The sequence below is a fragment of the Vitis riparia genome, chromosome 9, assembly GCF_004353265.1.
Source record: "Vitis riparia cultivar Riparia Gloire de Montpellier isolate 1030 chromosome 9, EGFV_Vit.rip_1.0, whole genome shotgun sequence".
Taxonomy (NCBI): Eukaryota; Viridiplantae; Streptophyta; class Magnoliopsida; order Vitales; family Vitaceae; genus Vitis; species Vitis riparia.
In genome coordinates, this window is record NC_048439.1 from 7,170,584 (window position 1) to 7,186,760 (window position 16,177).

General features: G+C 36.3%; 1 protein-coding gene across 1 annotated transcript in view; it reads right to left on the reverse strand.

Moving 5' to 3' along the window:
- LOC117922589 (3-hydroxyisobutyryl-CoA hydrolase 1-like) overlaps positions 1 to 16,177 on the reverse strand; it is a 49,527-nt gene that overhangs the window by 26,967 nt on the left and 6,383 nt on the right. Inside the window, exons 3-9 of the mRNA XM_034840749.1 lie at positions 15,870 to 15,938; positions 11,965 to 12,028; positions 11,600 to 11,679; positions 11,368 to 11,451; positions 7,258 to 7,342; positions 4,288 to 4,373; positions 1,121 to 1,242 (exon numbers count right to left, since the gene is read on the reverse strand). Of these exons, the coding sequence (XP_034696640.1) occupies positions 1,121 to 1,242; positions 4,288 to 4,373; positions 7,258 to 7,342; positions 11,368 to 11,451; positions 11,600 to 11,679; positions 11,965 to 12,028; positions 15,870 to 15,938 (590 nt within the window). The remainder of the gene's footprint in view (positions 1 to 1,120; positions 1,243 to 4,287; positions 4,374 to 7,257; positions 7,343 to 11,367; positions 11,452 to 11,599; positions 11,680 to 11,964; positions 12,029 to 15,869; positions 15,939 to 16,177) is intronic.

Genomic DNA, 16,177 nt, shown 5'->3' on the forward strand with positions numbered 1-16,177 from the left:
GGCTGCAAATTGCCTCTAGCTGGCTGCTTTTGTATTCAACACACCTTCAAGCAGAGGAATCCAGTCTACCCGAATCTCTATTACTCTCCTATATGAGAGGCATACTGATCTTTTCCAGTGAAATAATTCAAGGTAACTGCAGAAGAATCTGGAACTTTTGGATGACTGAAAGCTAAAGAGTTGCGGGAGAATAATATTCTCCCACAAATCAACCAATGATCTCTTCCTATTGTGAAAGGTTCATGGCATTCCTCTCTAGCCCAAATAAACCACAAGATAGATAAGGTAGCTCCGCCCTCAGGGTCCTCCCTTTAGGAGCTGCTCATGCTATCCCAGCCATCAAAAACAGTCTCTAGCGTAACTCTAATGCAAAAAGGCAATGGGGAAAAGCTGGTCCCTGGATCCTCCATTCCTTAAACATAAAACACAACAAAGAAGGCCAATGGCTTTATAAGAACAAATGAGCCTAAGAAAGTTTATTTATATTAATTTTCCAAACTTGACAAAATTAAGTCTTATATTTGTCAGAATGTAACGAAAGGCAGAGAGATTTTTATTTACTGCAATGAGTTACTGTCCCGATGCCATAGTACAGTGCCATTCAGTTTCATCCTATTTTAGCATTGAACAACACAAGTTTCTATGCAATTTATGGGTTACTAGGGTTTTTAATTGATACCTAGGATTTATTCAAGTTAAGTGCTAGGATTTATTATGATGGTCTTTGGTCTATTTATTTATTTTGAGTTAGTCAAAATCCAATTGAGACTTTGCAGCTTTGAGCTTTCTTTGGAATGTGTGATTACCCAGTAGCATTTTTGTCAATTTTCCGGACTACTTCTAGTCTTGCTTTAGTTATTCTTCCAGTTAAATCTTTGCTCCTGCTTTACTGATATGGTCATTATAGGATACATGATATATTTCATAATAAAATAATTGCACAAACCACTAATTCCAATACTAATTTTGTTGATCCTAGAGACATCTGGTATCCTCTTGGCATATGTGAACTCCAGTCACCAATAAATTATATGAGGAATAGGAAAAGGTAAATAGCTTACAACAATCCACAACGACAAATTAATTACACCCTAAAGAGGAAGAGCTAAGACGAACTTACCTGTGGTACGTACTCTTGTCTTTCAAATAAGGTTGCAGCGAATATTCATCAATCACCGCAGAAATAATGGCTGGATCACTTGAATCTAACTTGTGAAGTGCTGCTTCTAATGAAGACAATCTCTGTCCATTGATTAAGACACATAAAAAGGAATTAAGAAGGCAAATCACTCCAAAGAAAAATAAAAGACAAAGTGCTCCTCAACAGAGAGGCATTACATGGTTTCAATGTAGCAATCATGCATTTGTTGTTCACTCAAATGCTACAGAACAACACATATACAGAATAATTGTGACACAAGACGACACGTAAATCTTGAAATGCTATCTAAAAAGATTAGTGAGCCAAGAAATTAGAAAGACTATGGTTTAGGGTTCTCGGATAAGGAAGTCAAACTCTAGGTTTTAAGGTCAGCTGCTAGAATTCCAGAAAAACAAATTGCTCAAATTTTTGGAGGGCGACTAATTTAGGCTCTGCCACTCTGGGCTGTTCAAATAAAGAATTGAATATAGAAAGAGGTTCAGCATTATGAAAGTAGAAATTTAGGTCATAAGAATAAATTCAACAGTACCCATTGAACTTTAATAGTAGCAGCACTAAAACTAAAGAGGATAAGAACAAGTAAGAACTCAAAAAATTACCAGCAATCACAATCAAATTTGTTTTGTACTAACAGACCATATTTTTTACTTTTAAAAACTTCCAAGACAAAACCTTCTAACACGAGACTAACAAATAGTGAAAACCAAATAGGACTTAAATTCTTTTGGAATTCAATAAAGATTCTAATAACACAAATTAGAAATTCAACTAAAAGGAAAAAAAAATGAATAAGATCTTTGTTGTGCTAATTATAAGAAGGGAGGCGCGTAAGGAATAAGGGGTGTAGACCAAAAGTTTGGTGGAGGGAATAAAAAAAGCTACCAGAGGATGCTAGCTTATCGGATCAAGTGGGTTATTGAGGAATAGTTACTGAGGTTCAAATGCATTTGTGGAGGAACAAATTGTAAACACCATGCTCATTGCAAATAAAGCCATTGGGTCTATATTAAAGAGAAAGCTAATTATGTAACCAAGAATTTTATATCTATTTCCTTAGAGGATGAATTTCTGCAGAAAATGGATTGATTAGCTTTTACTCTATTGTTAGATTCTCAATGTTGGTTGATCCCCATCTGATTAATTGGTCCATAGCCTACTCGGACAAAAAGTATGGAGGCCTTAGCATTAAAAATCTCTCAACTATAAACAAGGTAATTCTTGGCAAGTGGAGTCGAAGATTTGCAATTGAGGGGGAATCCCTATGGGAAAGTGTAATAGCACAAAAGTTGGGAAGATGGGCTTGGAGTTCAAAGGGTGTAAGGATCGTTATGGTATGGGCATGTGGAAGGCTATTAGAAATAGATGGGAGTCCTTCATGAGCAGATCTCATTTTATGGTTGCAATGGAAGAAGAGTAAAATTTTGGAATGATAGATTGTGTGGAGACTTATCTTCGGAAGAATTCTTTCTTACATTATTCTCTATAGCTAACGATAAAAAGTCATGGGTGGTAGAGATGTGGGAGCAAGTTAGGGAGGGTGGTCAGTGAAGTCCCCACTTCTTAAGACAATTTCATGATTGGGAGATTGAAGGAGTGATGACCTTCTTATAGAAGTTGATGAAGAGCTTAGTTAGGAGAGAGAAGGACGACAGAATGGGGTGGAAAGAGTCTAGGTGTGGCAAGTTCTCGGTTAAATCCTTCTACCACTCCTTAGTCTGAGGAAAAAAAGATTGGAGTCCCTGGATACTTGGGAGAGTTGGATTCTTTGCATGGGAAGCAGCATGGGGACGGATTTTAACAATTTGTCAACTTAAAAGGAGGGGATGATAATGTCAAACAGATGCTATATGTGTAAAGTTGAGGAAGAATCAGCTAATCATTGAATACTTCATTGCCCTAAAGCAAGTATCTTGTGGTGGAAGAGGCAAAATCTCTCTAAGGGGACAAACTAAAACTTAACAAGAGCACTTTTTCAAGCTTGCTGTTCATTTTATCTCTTCATTTGTAATCCTAATAACAATATGAAAAAGGTCAGAGAAAAATCCAAGGGAACTTTCTACAGGCTGGAAGAGATGCTGGTTATGGAGAGGAGAGGGGTGCTTGATCCGAAGGAAGGTTATTTTTCTTGCAAGGAAAAGGGTGGTCTTGGTTTTAACAGCATGGATTTTGTTATAATGCTTGTGAAGAAAATGGCTTTGGAGGTTTTTAATTGACAGAGAAACATAATGAAGGAAATGAGTGGATGGGAAAATTTGGTGAGAAGGGCGATTAATATTCCAGGGAAGAGAAAGGGGGCTATTTGAAATTCATTAAGGTAGACTCAAAGAGTGGAATGATTTTTACCTTTGGCAGGCAAGTTTGTCAAGAAGAGGAGAAAAGTGTTAAGAATGGCCACTTCGTGTTTTAACTTGGCTAGTTGGCATGGAAACTTGTGAAGAAGATGAGGAAACTATGGAGGATGTTCCCCTTGTGTTTAACTTGGTAACTTTGGAGGGAGAGAGATCACAAATTTTTGAAGGCTTTGGTGTTAGCAAAGCTGAACTTCTGGGATGTTTTTCTTAAATCTCTGTTTCCTTGGTTAGTGATTTTAGGGAAGGGGCATTGGCTTCTATGGATCTCACCAATACTTCAAAGAGGCTTAAGGCTTATTATTGTAGTTTCTTCTTTTAATTTCCATTTACCATATGTTGCCTATATATCCTCCATATATGTGAGTACTCCTCTTTTTTAGCATTCTTTACAAATTTATTACTTATTGAAAACAAAAACAAATTTTCATAAATCTCCATGGACCTAACCCTTTCGTAAAAGACCTAAATCAAAATAGAAGTTTGCTTCATTGTTAGCAGTTGTAGACATGGATTTGTCTCTTCAGATACACATAGTATTAAGAAACATTCAGTTTAAGTTACTTAAGCAACTCAAAAGATTAGCATCAAAATAAACCCAATTTGGCTAGCCACATCCCAGTTTCACATTAATTAAATCATGTTAACACGTGTCACCATTTCTAACTAGTATTATTCCTTAATCAGAGAAGTATATTTTGTTTTTTGTTATTATTTGAGCTCTCAACTTGGTGTAATACATAACAATCATATTGAGATTTGGGACAAGACGTATACTGCTGAAGGGACAAAATGAGTTGCAAGGCCGCATGCAAGCATTTCAGCACCATCCAACCTTGCACCTGTCAGACCAACATATTCTCCTGCCAGATTTGTAGAGGAAAAATGAGTGAATAGCACAAATGAGTATTAGTTGGCAAAGTTCTTTAAGGTTAGGCACAGTAATCAAGACAGAAAGAATTTATATATGTATTGTTAAAAAAGGCAATTGCAGTTCTTTCATGATTAGTCCATAGCCCCAATCAATGAACTCCAATCACAATCATCAACGAAAATGATAAGGCTCTTAAACATTCATATAGACATAGAAGTACTATACCTTTTCAAACACCTTCAATATAGATGGGGCTGTGGTGCAACTGAATGCATTAACTCAAAATGTGATTTTATTAGTGAAATTTGTGAAATGGATCTTTTCTTTTCCTTTTGTCTTGAAATAAGCCATGTCAGCAAAGCATGCTAGAAAGAGTTCATTGGTTTTCCCACACACATATCATATGAGATAGCAAGCCGATAAAGCAGCCTTCAGGCAACATATTTTATGCAGGTTCCGACTTCCAATCAATCTATTCAACCAGTTACTCGAACCTAAATTACCAAACCAGCAGTGCAGGTTGAACACTCTTCCACTGCACTTCAACATATCATTTTGGGTCAATTCTCAGATGATAGAGGCTAGAGCAAATACAAGCCTGGAAACAAGAATATTTAATTTTTCTCTTTTTCCCTCTTTTCATTTGGCGAAGCATTGAGAAGCTAAGGTCTCTTTATCAAGAGCAGCAGATACCTAGGTTCCTAATAAGCCAATGAATATTCTAACTTGAATGATTTCATGGATTTTTATTTGAATAGTAAGGAATTAGTTTTATTTCAGGATTTAAAGAGCAACATAAAAATTTTGCCTCCAAACTCCCAAAATTTCAAGCAGCTTACAATAGATTGAGCTTAGCATTGCTTTGTTCTTGAAATTTCATGGGAATATGGTATCAACATTGCCCTTTAATGGAAGCTATATAACCTTGAGAAGCAAATAATAGATTAATATGAACCATAAGTGGACCACCATACATTTAACAACACTCAAAGAGACATTTAGAAACAAATTAATCCAAATTCAACATTTGTCCTTGCCTCAAAAAAATGAGGGATACAAAAATTGGCTGATGGAAAATTATAAGGACTTGAAAAGCAGATAAGGCCAAGATCAAACATGATGGAAAAGAATTAAAGCCAACACCATCTAATCAAATTTCAAAGAACCAAGTATCTTAAGAGCAAGGCTGAGATCAGCTCAAGATCCAGACAACCAAGAAAAACTAAAGCCATCCTGTAGCCTGAAAAAAATTCCAGCAATCAACCAAAGTAGTTGTAACACAACTTCCAGAGTATCACTTTAGGGATGAAAACTACAGAAAGCAACCAATGAGGTGTTCCCTAGACAACTAAATGAGCATCTTTGAGAGTAAAATGTTACAGAGAGGAAAGACAGCAGTTACCAGGTGTCCCCGAAAATTCAAATGAGTGCTGAAAGGGCTATGTTGTTTAATTGAAATCCTAAATACAATATGGCTAAGTTGTTTAATTGAATCTCAAATGCAATAAGGCTAGGTTGTTTAATTCAATCCTAAATATGATAAGTTTCGGTCAAGTGGAGAATTTAAAATATGCTAATAGGTTTATTATAGAGACTGTCCAAAAGATGGATCGAATCAATACCTAAGGATAAAACCCAAAATATAGAACTTAAAAATACAATATTAACTGACAACTCTGTGTGTAAGATTATTTTATTTTATTAATTTTTATCAGAAACAAAACATATGTATTAATTGAGAAAAGAAACATGAGAAGGATGAGGAATCCTCCCCATGATGTACAAACCTAATCAAAAGAACTAAGTAAACCTCCACTAACCAAGGAAGACTATACAAAAGGTACAAAATGCCTATACATGCATAACATCTTCTGACCCTATAGACCCTAACCTAGGATGTTGATATCGAAAAGCAACTAAGCTGAATTACACTCAAAGGATAGGGTTTAAAAATGTCTGTACAATGAGCCCAAAAAGAAACATAGAAATGAAGCTGATCCCACGTCATCTTTGGCTTCTTCCAAATGTCCTCGAAAATCCCAGCGTTCCTCTCTCTCCACACAATCCAGTGTGTAAGATTATCATCACTGGTTAACTGACAGTAAACCAACCAACTTATCACCAAAAAAAAACAAAAAACAAAACTCTAGTGATAAACCCAATGGATAACATCTTAACCAGCAAATTTCAGGTCAATGTTAGTTGGGTGGACAACCTGACAGGTTACAGCATACAGGATGTGTGTGCATAGATGGAAGCCTTCGTCAAAGTATTGTGCTTTTAGGGGACAGTATATGATTTTCATTTTGTTTTTTCTTGAAATTTTTCTTTTTGAATTTGAACAGTTTTAACTAACAGACCATATGGTCTGGCCAAACAGTTGAACCTTTTTAGCCATGAGCTGTAAAGTCTTATTCATTGGATTCTGGTACAGTTTTTAATCATTGGGGAACATAAACTTTCAGTTTTGTCCCATACCATGCCCAGAAATAAGAAACTAGAACATTTCCTACGTTTATTGACGATGACATTCAAGGTTACAAAAGTTAGAGATGATCCTTCTAAAGAAACCAAATTTAATTTCAATTTTTTTTAACAGAAGAAAGAAACAAAAAGATTTAAATCTCAAGCCTTTAGTCTTTCCAACCATGATGGAACTCATCAGAAAATACATTGAACTATATATGATGCATAACTCTCCTGCTTATAAAATAACTTCCATTTCTCTGATCAAACATGAGAAAGGAATTTTACAATAAAAAACCTACAACCTCTTGAAAGAAAAAGGCAGCTCAGATAATTGGTTTGGAGATCTAAATGAGAATATCGATTGCAGGCATGTGTAAATAAATCAAGGGTATAACTTGCATTACCAAAGAAACCAGGAAATCTTGACAAGAAATAAGATGCGCCTACATCAGGGAAGAGTCCTAAAGCTGTTTCTGGCATTGCAAAAACCTGCGAACAGTCCACTGTGAGGAACATGTTGACAAGAATTGAAAAGAGAACACAATTGACAGCATGAAAATTCTATCCTTATTTATAAGAATAAAAGTGGATATGGCCTCTAAAAGTATGAATAGATTTCATCAAAAGCCAGGAGAAATAGCAATATCTAATGCCAAGAGCAAAATCACAAATCTGTTGGTTAAGACTTATAACATGCAAAATGGCCAAATCATACGTCCAAGCATTCACCCCATTAAGTGCATAATGCCTAAGAACCCTTAAAAATCAAACCTCCAAGAAGCACAAAGGATAACAGATAGTAGAACTGTATGGAAGATTTTTGATAGATAAACGCACAAGGATATATTAGATAAAGGGTGCTTGAAAGGCGACCCATAGCATACAGAGAGTATACAAGTGTCACCTAAAAACAGGAAACAAAAGGGACAAGCACTCACCAACCCTCAACAAGAACCCAACCAGTCCACAAAGTTAAACAAAGTCAAGGGGCCTACAACTACAGAAGATTTAGCCCACGAAAAGAGATTACAAACAAAGGAATTTTTCAATCTTTGAATCGACAAGACCTCATTATAAAAAAACTATCCTATTTCTTTCCTTCCAAACCATCCAAAATAAACAAAGAGGGTCTGCTCGCCAAACCTTTCTATGCTTCTTGTCCTTAAAAGAAATATACCAACTTAAGAGTCTCTCAAACCGTAAACGGAAGGACCCAATTAACACCAAATAAAGAAAACACAAGATCCCACAAAACCTTCGCCTTAGAGCAATGAACAAGAATGTGATTTATCGTTTCCTCTTTAGCACAACACAAGGAACATCTGTTAGCTAAAATCTAGCCCCTCCTCTTAAGTTGATCTTAGGTAAGAACCTTCCCCCATGAAGCTTCCCAAGCAAAAAAAAACTCACCTTTGTAGGAACATACGGACTCCAAATAATACAATACAGAAACGAGACTGCACAGCTATGAACAAGAGAATTATAAAGTGACTTTATAGTGAAAATCTCATTTTTCGTCTCTTTCCACACCATACTATTCTCCACATCAGCATTCAGCCTCTTTCCTTGAATGGACGAAAGGAATCTCTCCACCTCCTCCACCTCCCAATCATTGAAAGGTCTAAGGAAGCGGGGAGTCCACCCTCCCTCTTCCCTCATTGAATCCCAACAGTCCGCTACCCACGCATCTTTAGAAACCGCTAAATCAAACAAGGAGGGAAAGGCCTCACAAAGGGAAATGTTCTCGCACCAACTTTCTTTCCAAAACCTCACCCTTTTGCCATCCCCCACCGAGAATGAAACATTGTTGAGCAGTAACAAACCTTCCTTACTGATTTCCTTCCAAAGCCCCACCCCATAGCCCTCCCTAACCCCGCAAGTACTCCACCCTCCTCTTTCAACCCCATACTTCGTACTAATAATAAGCTTCCAATAGGAATCTCTTTCAACTGCAAAACGCCAACTCCTATTGAGAGTAGAAAAATTTCTAATCCCCAATCCACCCTTCTTTTTGTGAGTACAAACAACAGCCCACTTTACAAGATGAAGCATCTTCTCTAACGCTCCCCCTCCCCAAAGAAAATCCCTTTAAATTTTCTCGAGTCTTAATTTAACCACTCTTGGCATACGCAATAATGACATAAGGTAGGTTGGCATGCTCGCCAAAGTGCTTCGGATGAGAGTGATTCTTCCACCCTTAGAAATGAACCGCCTCTTCCACAAGGCAAGTCTCTTCCGCATCCGCTCTTCCACTCCGTCCCAAACCATCACCAACTTATGCGAAGCACCCAAAGGGAGCCCCAAATAAGTGGAAGGGAGAGATCCCACTTTACAGCCAAACTCCGCAGCCAATAACTCAGCATTCTCCACTCTACCCACCGGTAAAATTTCACTTTTGTTCAAATTAATACGCAGACCAAAAGTGACTTCAAACCACAGTAATAACCAACTTAAAAATGTCAATTGCTCTTGGGAATCCTCACAGAAGACCAATGTATCATCAGCGAAAAGCAGGTGCGAAACTTGGATCCCAACGGCTTCCCTTCCCCTTATCCTGCAGCCTGAAAGAAAACCCCCTCTCACTGCTCTGTTAATGGGGCTGCTTAAAGCCTCCATTCCTAAAACAAAAAGATAAGAGGAGAGAGGCTCTCCTTACCTTAACCCCCTGGAGCTTCGGAAAAAACCAGTTGGAGAACCGTTAACCAGAACAGAAAATGAGGCAGTGGATATGCACCATCTAATCCACCCAGCCCATTTCTCCCCAAAACCCATTTTTTGCATCACTGATAGCAGAAAATCCCAATTAATACGATTGTAGGCCTTCTCTAAATCCAATTTACACAATACCCCACTTTCCTTTCTTTTCAGCAAAGAACCTCATTAGCTATTAACGCAGCATCAAGAATTTGCCTACCTTCAACAAAGGCATTTTGAGTTGAAGACACCACCTTTCCCACTACCTCTTTCAATCTATTGGCTAAGACCTTTGCAAGCAGCTTGTAAAGACCTCCCACCAAACTGATGGGTCTAAAATCTCTCAAATATTCAGCCCCGCCCTTTTTAGGGATTAAAACTAGGAATGTGGTGTTCAGGCTTCTGACGAATTTTCCCCTCTCAAAAAAATCTTTGAAAAAACCCATAACCTCATCTTTGACAAAATCCCAGCAGAATTGCCAGAATGCGAGGGAAAACCCATCCGGACCAGGGACCTTGTCCCCATTCAAATCTGAAAGAGCCGAGAACACCTCTTCCACAGAAAACCTCTCCTCCAACCTGGCTGCCTCCTCAACCCCAATACTGTCAAACTCAATACTGTTCAAGCAAGGGCGCCAACCACTTGGATCCGATAAAAGATTTTGATAAGCCCTCACCACTCCCCTTTGAATATCATGATCTTTTGACAGCCAGGTGTCATTGTGTATGGAAGATTCAAAAAGCAATACATTGGAAGTGGAATATATCCCAAGTTCACATCACCAAATGTATGCCACATTTTTCCACCAATTCATCTTCCCCATATTAGAAACATTTCTCCATTATCTTACAAAATCTTTAGCACCCTACATATTTGCCATCTTTCTTATCATCCAGGTTTACTGACGATATGGAATGCTAAATGATGAACTAGGAGTCTAGGACAAAGTGCTGACTGCTGAAGAATTAAGGGTCCTTGAATTGTGTTGTGGGGGGTGAAGAGAGGGTTTACCAAAGCCCATTGTTGCAACTTAGCATGGTCTTGTAACTTTGCCCCAATCAAAAGAAATTTACTTTGTAATGATCTTTTAGCTGGAAATTGATGATAAAGTCACAGAAGCCTCTGCAAGTTCATGAATTTGGGCTTGATGGGATGCCAGATAGGTAGTCTAGGAAAACCTTTTAGTTAAATGCTCTCTCCTTTTCACAGGTTGTTGCATGAGAGTTGCAGGGGCAAGGAAGCTTATGGAAGAGCAGTAAGTAGATTGATTGCTCAAATATAAAAGAATTTCTCATCTTTGTACTAGGTAATTATGTGGTATGAGTGCCGGTTGGTGTTTTAGAATGTACCATGACTTAACGTTAGCAGCTGGCTCTGCACCACTGTGGGAGCTGCAATCTGGATGGATAATCTTCATACTAATTGCTACATCGCCACTCAGTTATGCTCTCAGGCCTTGTAGTATGTCTTTCTTTGTGCTTTAAATTTCAAAATAATAATTCTACTAGAAAAGGAAAGTAGTAGTAGTAGTGGCAACAGAAAAACATGAGGCTGTAGTAGTAGTAATGGAAAACCTTGAGGTAGAAGTACCCGTAGAAGAAGTAGTAGTAGTAGTAATAATGATAATAATGAAAAAAAATGAGGTACCATATAAGTCTTTTATTCATAATTCTAGTGATAGGCATTTGGAACTAACAGAATAGAGAAAATCTTAGATTATGCATTTCATTAATCCATGTTCACTTTAGAGGAAATATTATATGGTGCAACTCATTGAACTATGTTCATCCTTTAAAACCTCAGATAAAGAGAGACATACCGAATTCTCCGTTGCAATGCGAAATCTACCATGCACTGAAGCACCAGCACCACCTCCCATAACAATTCCATTAAGAATCGAAACCTTTAATTATGTTCACATGTAAATAATAAGGTTAAACCGTTCCATATGATGACTGCTGAAACTGAGTTCAGCAAGATATGCTTTCAAGAACAATATTCATTGACAAATAATTGTAAAAAATCAAACTCAATACACAATGGTGGGTCACCTGGGGTTTACTGTATGTTGCCATAACATAGTTCAGGATATATTCTTCCCAGAAAAATTTTGCACCTATTTTCCAATTACCTGATTCATACAAATGGGCAACAAATTACCACCAACATTGCTAACATGTCCTCTATGTCATGCAAATGAAGCTAGCACATGCTTGCATAAAGACAGCATCTTCCTGATGGGAGATGACTGAAAATTTTTGAAAGGTAAGAAAAGAGAGTGGAAAAAATAATAATAATCAAGCAACAAGGAGAAGATAAACAATAAACAAAAAACAAAAGATGCATCCTCCTCACTGAGTTCATAGCTAACCATAACTATGAATGTTACACACCAGCCAAGGAGGTGGTATTTTACCTCTATTAATATCATGAACCACAGCTGCAACATCACCGCCAGAACAAAATGCTCTTCCATTCCCCTACAGACAGATAACAAGTAATATACAAGCCATAATGATTTCTCTCCTTGTAAGCTGAAATCAACATATTATTTCCAATGACTAGAGGAAAGCATGCACGGGACATTGTGATCTACATCAAATTCTGAATCACCATTGAGGTCAAAGATCTCTGTGAGAAATAACATTGAGTGTGCCATCCTTTTTTACTCATATAAGTATTTATCTATTAGATTTTTCTAATCAAATATCTTTATGCAGTTTACATCACATTAAGGGTTAATTAATCAAACAATAATATGTGGGGCATAGGGAAATCTCTCCTTGAGATCTCTCCGATTTATCTACTTCTTTTATGGGAAACCAGAAAATTTGTACTAATAAAAAAGAAGTGAATATAAGGAAGGATGAGTTATTCTTTGAACCAGATACAAGAAGAAAGAGACTCAAGTAAAACTATCTACAAACAACCAGCAATGGTCCTTCCTAAAATACAACAAAAACTGACACAATTCCTGCCCATGAGAGGATACCCAATGGATAGGAAATTCCTAACAGAAACCTCCAACTAAAAGGCTCCTTTCTTGGCCAAACTATGTGCTTTCTAATTTGCTGCCATGCACATCCAAGTAAAGCAGCATCCTAGCTTCTAAAGAGATCAAGAATTTTCCAAATCTAAGATTTCAGTTTCAAGGCTCCCCTTTTTCTTGGGACACCCAAGACATCAACACTTCCAAGTGCTCCTCCACCTGCAGCCACTAGCACCCCAAGAGGATGCCATACCCTTCCCAGTAAAGTAAGGATTTTTGTTTCAATAGCCAAGACAAACCCCTGGTTCAGAGCACATTCTAATCACTGTCCTAGTGGTATTTCTTGACTTAAATCAAAATTAAGTTGAAACTCATATGCAATATAGTTCAGTTTATGATTGTCACATATATGTATATATGTTTCTCTGCTACTTATTTGGGAAGTGACCTACACTTGACTCATAGCTAACAACTTGCTTAAGTGTGCACCTGCTAAGACAAACATGGGGATTTTCTGGATCTAGCTCTCTTGAGTGTAATAAAATTCTTGGACAACTAGGTATGTAAGGCTCTACATACTTGAAGTGAAAGTCCTTTCCCACATACTAATTTAATAGTTCAATTGTAAAAAATACTCATAATATAACTTAAGTATATCTCTACACTGTGAAGATCATGACTCAACCTAAAATAATGCCAGCAGCTATAATCCATCCTTATCAGTGCCCCATCATCACATAGATCTAATTGTTGTTGTGAGATGCATTTTATATTGTTAAGATAATTGATAAAGAGAGAGATTGGTGACTATACCAGCTCAAAATTCATGAACTTAAGAATGTATCAAAGTGGGAAAGAGTATAACAGGAGAAGTACTTTTCATCATTTTATTTTTTCTTTATTTCAGAACTTCTCATTTTCATGAGTGACAGATTACCTTTTAGTGGCAGACTGGATGGTTCTCTTGCCAAGTGATGATTGGACAAGCATTTTTTTTTTCCATTATTTAATTTCAAGCTAACAGTGGATGTTTTTTTTGTTTTTTCCTTTTACAACTATTAGAGCATGATATACCATGTAGACCCAAATCCTAATAGCTTAAACTTCTTTGAAAATTGGTAACTTGGCATCAAAGCTTTGATTCATTGAAAATTCAAGTCCTCTTCCCATCTATTTATTTGTCTAATTATTTGTGATCAATTTGTCTGAAGCTACTACTGTCTGTGCCCCCCACACATGGGAGGTATTAACACATGATATACATTGTGTGCCAAAATCATAATCACCTTAAGCTTTTAGGAAAATTGTAACTCAACAAGAACAAAACGATTTACAAAATCAATAGATCTCAGTGAATAGAATTGGATTTATGGTTATAAAAAACATGACAGCAGATCTCCTGATGTTCATTATGAACATACATGTTACAGCAGATGATTCTTCATGATGCCTGATGTTAAGGTATTTTACTTCGTTGGCAATGTTGCTCATTTCTTGCTAATTAGATGCAACTTACTTCCTTAGGTCTTATTCGTTTCAAGACAAATTCAAACTTCATCAAATTTGGATTTGGGTTATTTGGAATTGTAAAAAGGCAAGCATGTATTTATGGTTGATAGAGCTTTTGGAATGGCTAATACAAGAAATTAGGAAGAGAATACTTTCTATTTCCTAATTTGATTTCCACTGTATTTTTAATTCGAAAAATTGTTTTTTATAAGTTTTAAAATTATGTTTATCATTAAATTTGTGTTTGATTTTAAAAAGAATTTTTGTAATATTTTAAAATTGTGATTATCTTTAAATTGGTATTTCATTCTAAAAAGAGTTTTATAAATATAAATAGAGATATTTTATTTAAAAAGGAATGTGGATTTTTATGAACCATAAAATAGCATAACCATTCGTCAAAAGCTTGATCCTCCAACTCTCAAAATTTAAAAATCTTTCTTAAGAGTAACTTTCAGCTACAAGAAAGGTCAAAGATCTTATCATGAAACTTCGATAAGGGCTTCAAGGGATCCACTAAGGAGCACAAGAGTGTTGCGTCGGGAACATGGAAAAGGATTGTAGGTGTTGACAGTATAAAACCCTACGAAGTAGGTGCATTTGATTAGGTAAAATTGTGCACCATTTTCTCATATTTAGTAGATTATTTAGCGGTCGAGAGACTATCCATGGTTTTTTACACCTAGTAAGTTGCTAGGTGATTTTTCCACATTACATCCTGTGTTCATTGAAGTGATTGATTTTATTTAAATTTACATGGGATTTTTTCTCTCTCTAAAGAATTAATATAAATGGACAAACCTAAAATAGGCAATAAAATATTAACTTGGGGATTAATTCAAAGACTACACCTTTTAAGTAGTTCCATTATATCAAGACTAGACATAAAATTTCTTTCACTTGAGTTGCTAAACCCCCCACATTTAAAGTAGATTTAGTTCAAAACTAGAAAAGTGAGAGGCAAGGGAGAATTTTTGGCCTGTTCAATAACAAAAATAAAATTGGTCTTATCCAGAAATATCTGTGTTTCAAAAATGAAAATAATAAACATGTTTGATTTTGGATCATTCTGAATTTATAAAGTGCTTGTATTTTTTGAAACACAGAAAAAAAGTTCAAAATTTCCCAAAAATAACCATTTTTAGGGAATATTTAAATGCAGCTTTAACAGGATGATACCAAACATGTTTGCAGTGTCATTTTCATTTTCATGCTTTTGAAACCAGAAGCCAGCTCTATTTCCACTACTGAACAGGCCCTTTAATTTTACTCTATTTCCTAACAAAAGAAAAAATTAGTTTCAGAGAAATCCAATCGGGACAAGTACTCATGCTGTGGTCTAACTATTCTTATCACTAGACTTGTTTTAATTGCAACCATACTTTCAACCGTTTTACTAACTGTAAACATGCCTCTTTAAAGTGGATTTTTTGAGACCTTGAAAAGTGAAAGGGGGAAGGAAAACCTTAGATTTGTTCTGTTTCTTAACAAAGAAAATATTAGTTTCAAACCAATCTAGTCAGGATATGTATTCAAACTGCCACAAGCTTACAAAGGAGTTTGAGATGGTCTTATCACCAGACTTGATTTAATTACAATAATCACAGTTCCATGCATTTTACCAACTGCAAAGAACACCTTATGAAAGAAAAACAATGATTAATCATCAGCAATCACCAACAACTGTCATTATACTATAATTGTCATCAATCTTAATATATAAATTTATCATGCACTTTATTAGATTTTCCGGAAACATTAAGACAAGAGAACTACAATACAAGCTACTGCAATCCAAAAGGAAAGTGCTTCAGGCAAAGTACCTTCATGATTACCAACTTGACATTACTATCCTCCTCATAGGCTAGAAAAAGTTCCAAGAGCTTAGAGATCTGAGAAGAAACAGCAACAGAAATAATTGTGAAACGCCCACTCCATTGAATTCAAGTTGGTTAATTAATAGCAAGTTGGTTAATTTATCCAGTCTCCCAATCATTTAATAATTTTTATAATAAAATGGAAATTATCCATGAAGATGCATAACACCATGACAGCAAGACAGGAACAAAAAGGTGAATTACACTGTACCACAATTGGCATAAGAAGGCATGCAAGAAATAACCCTCAAAAC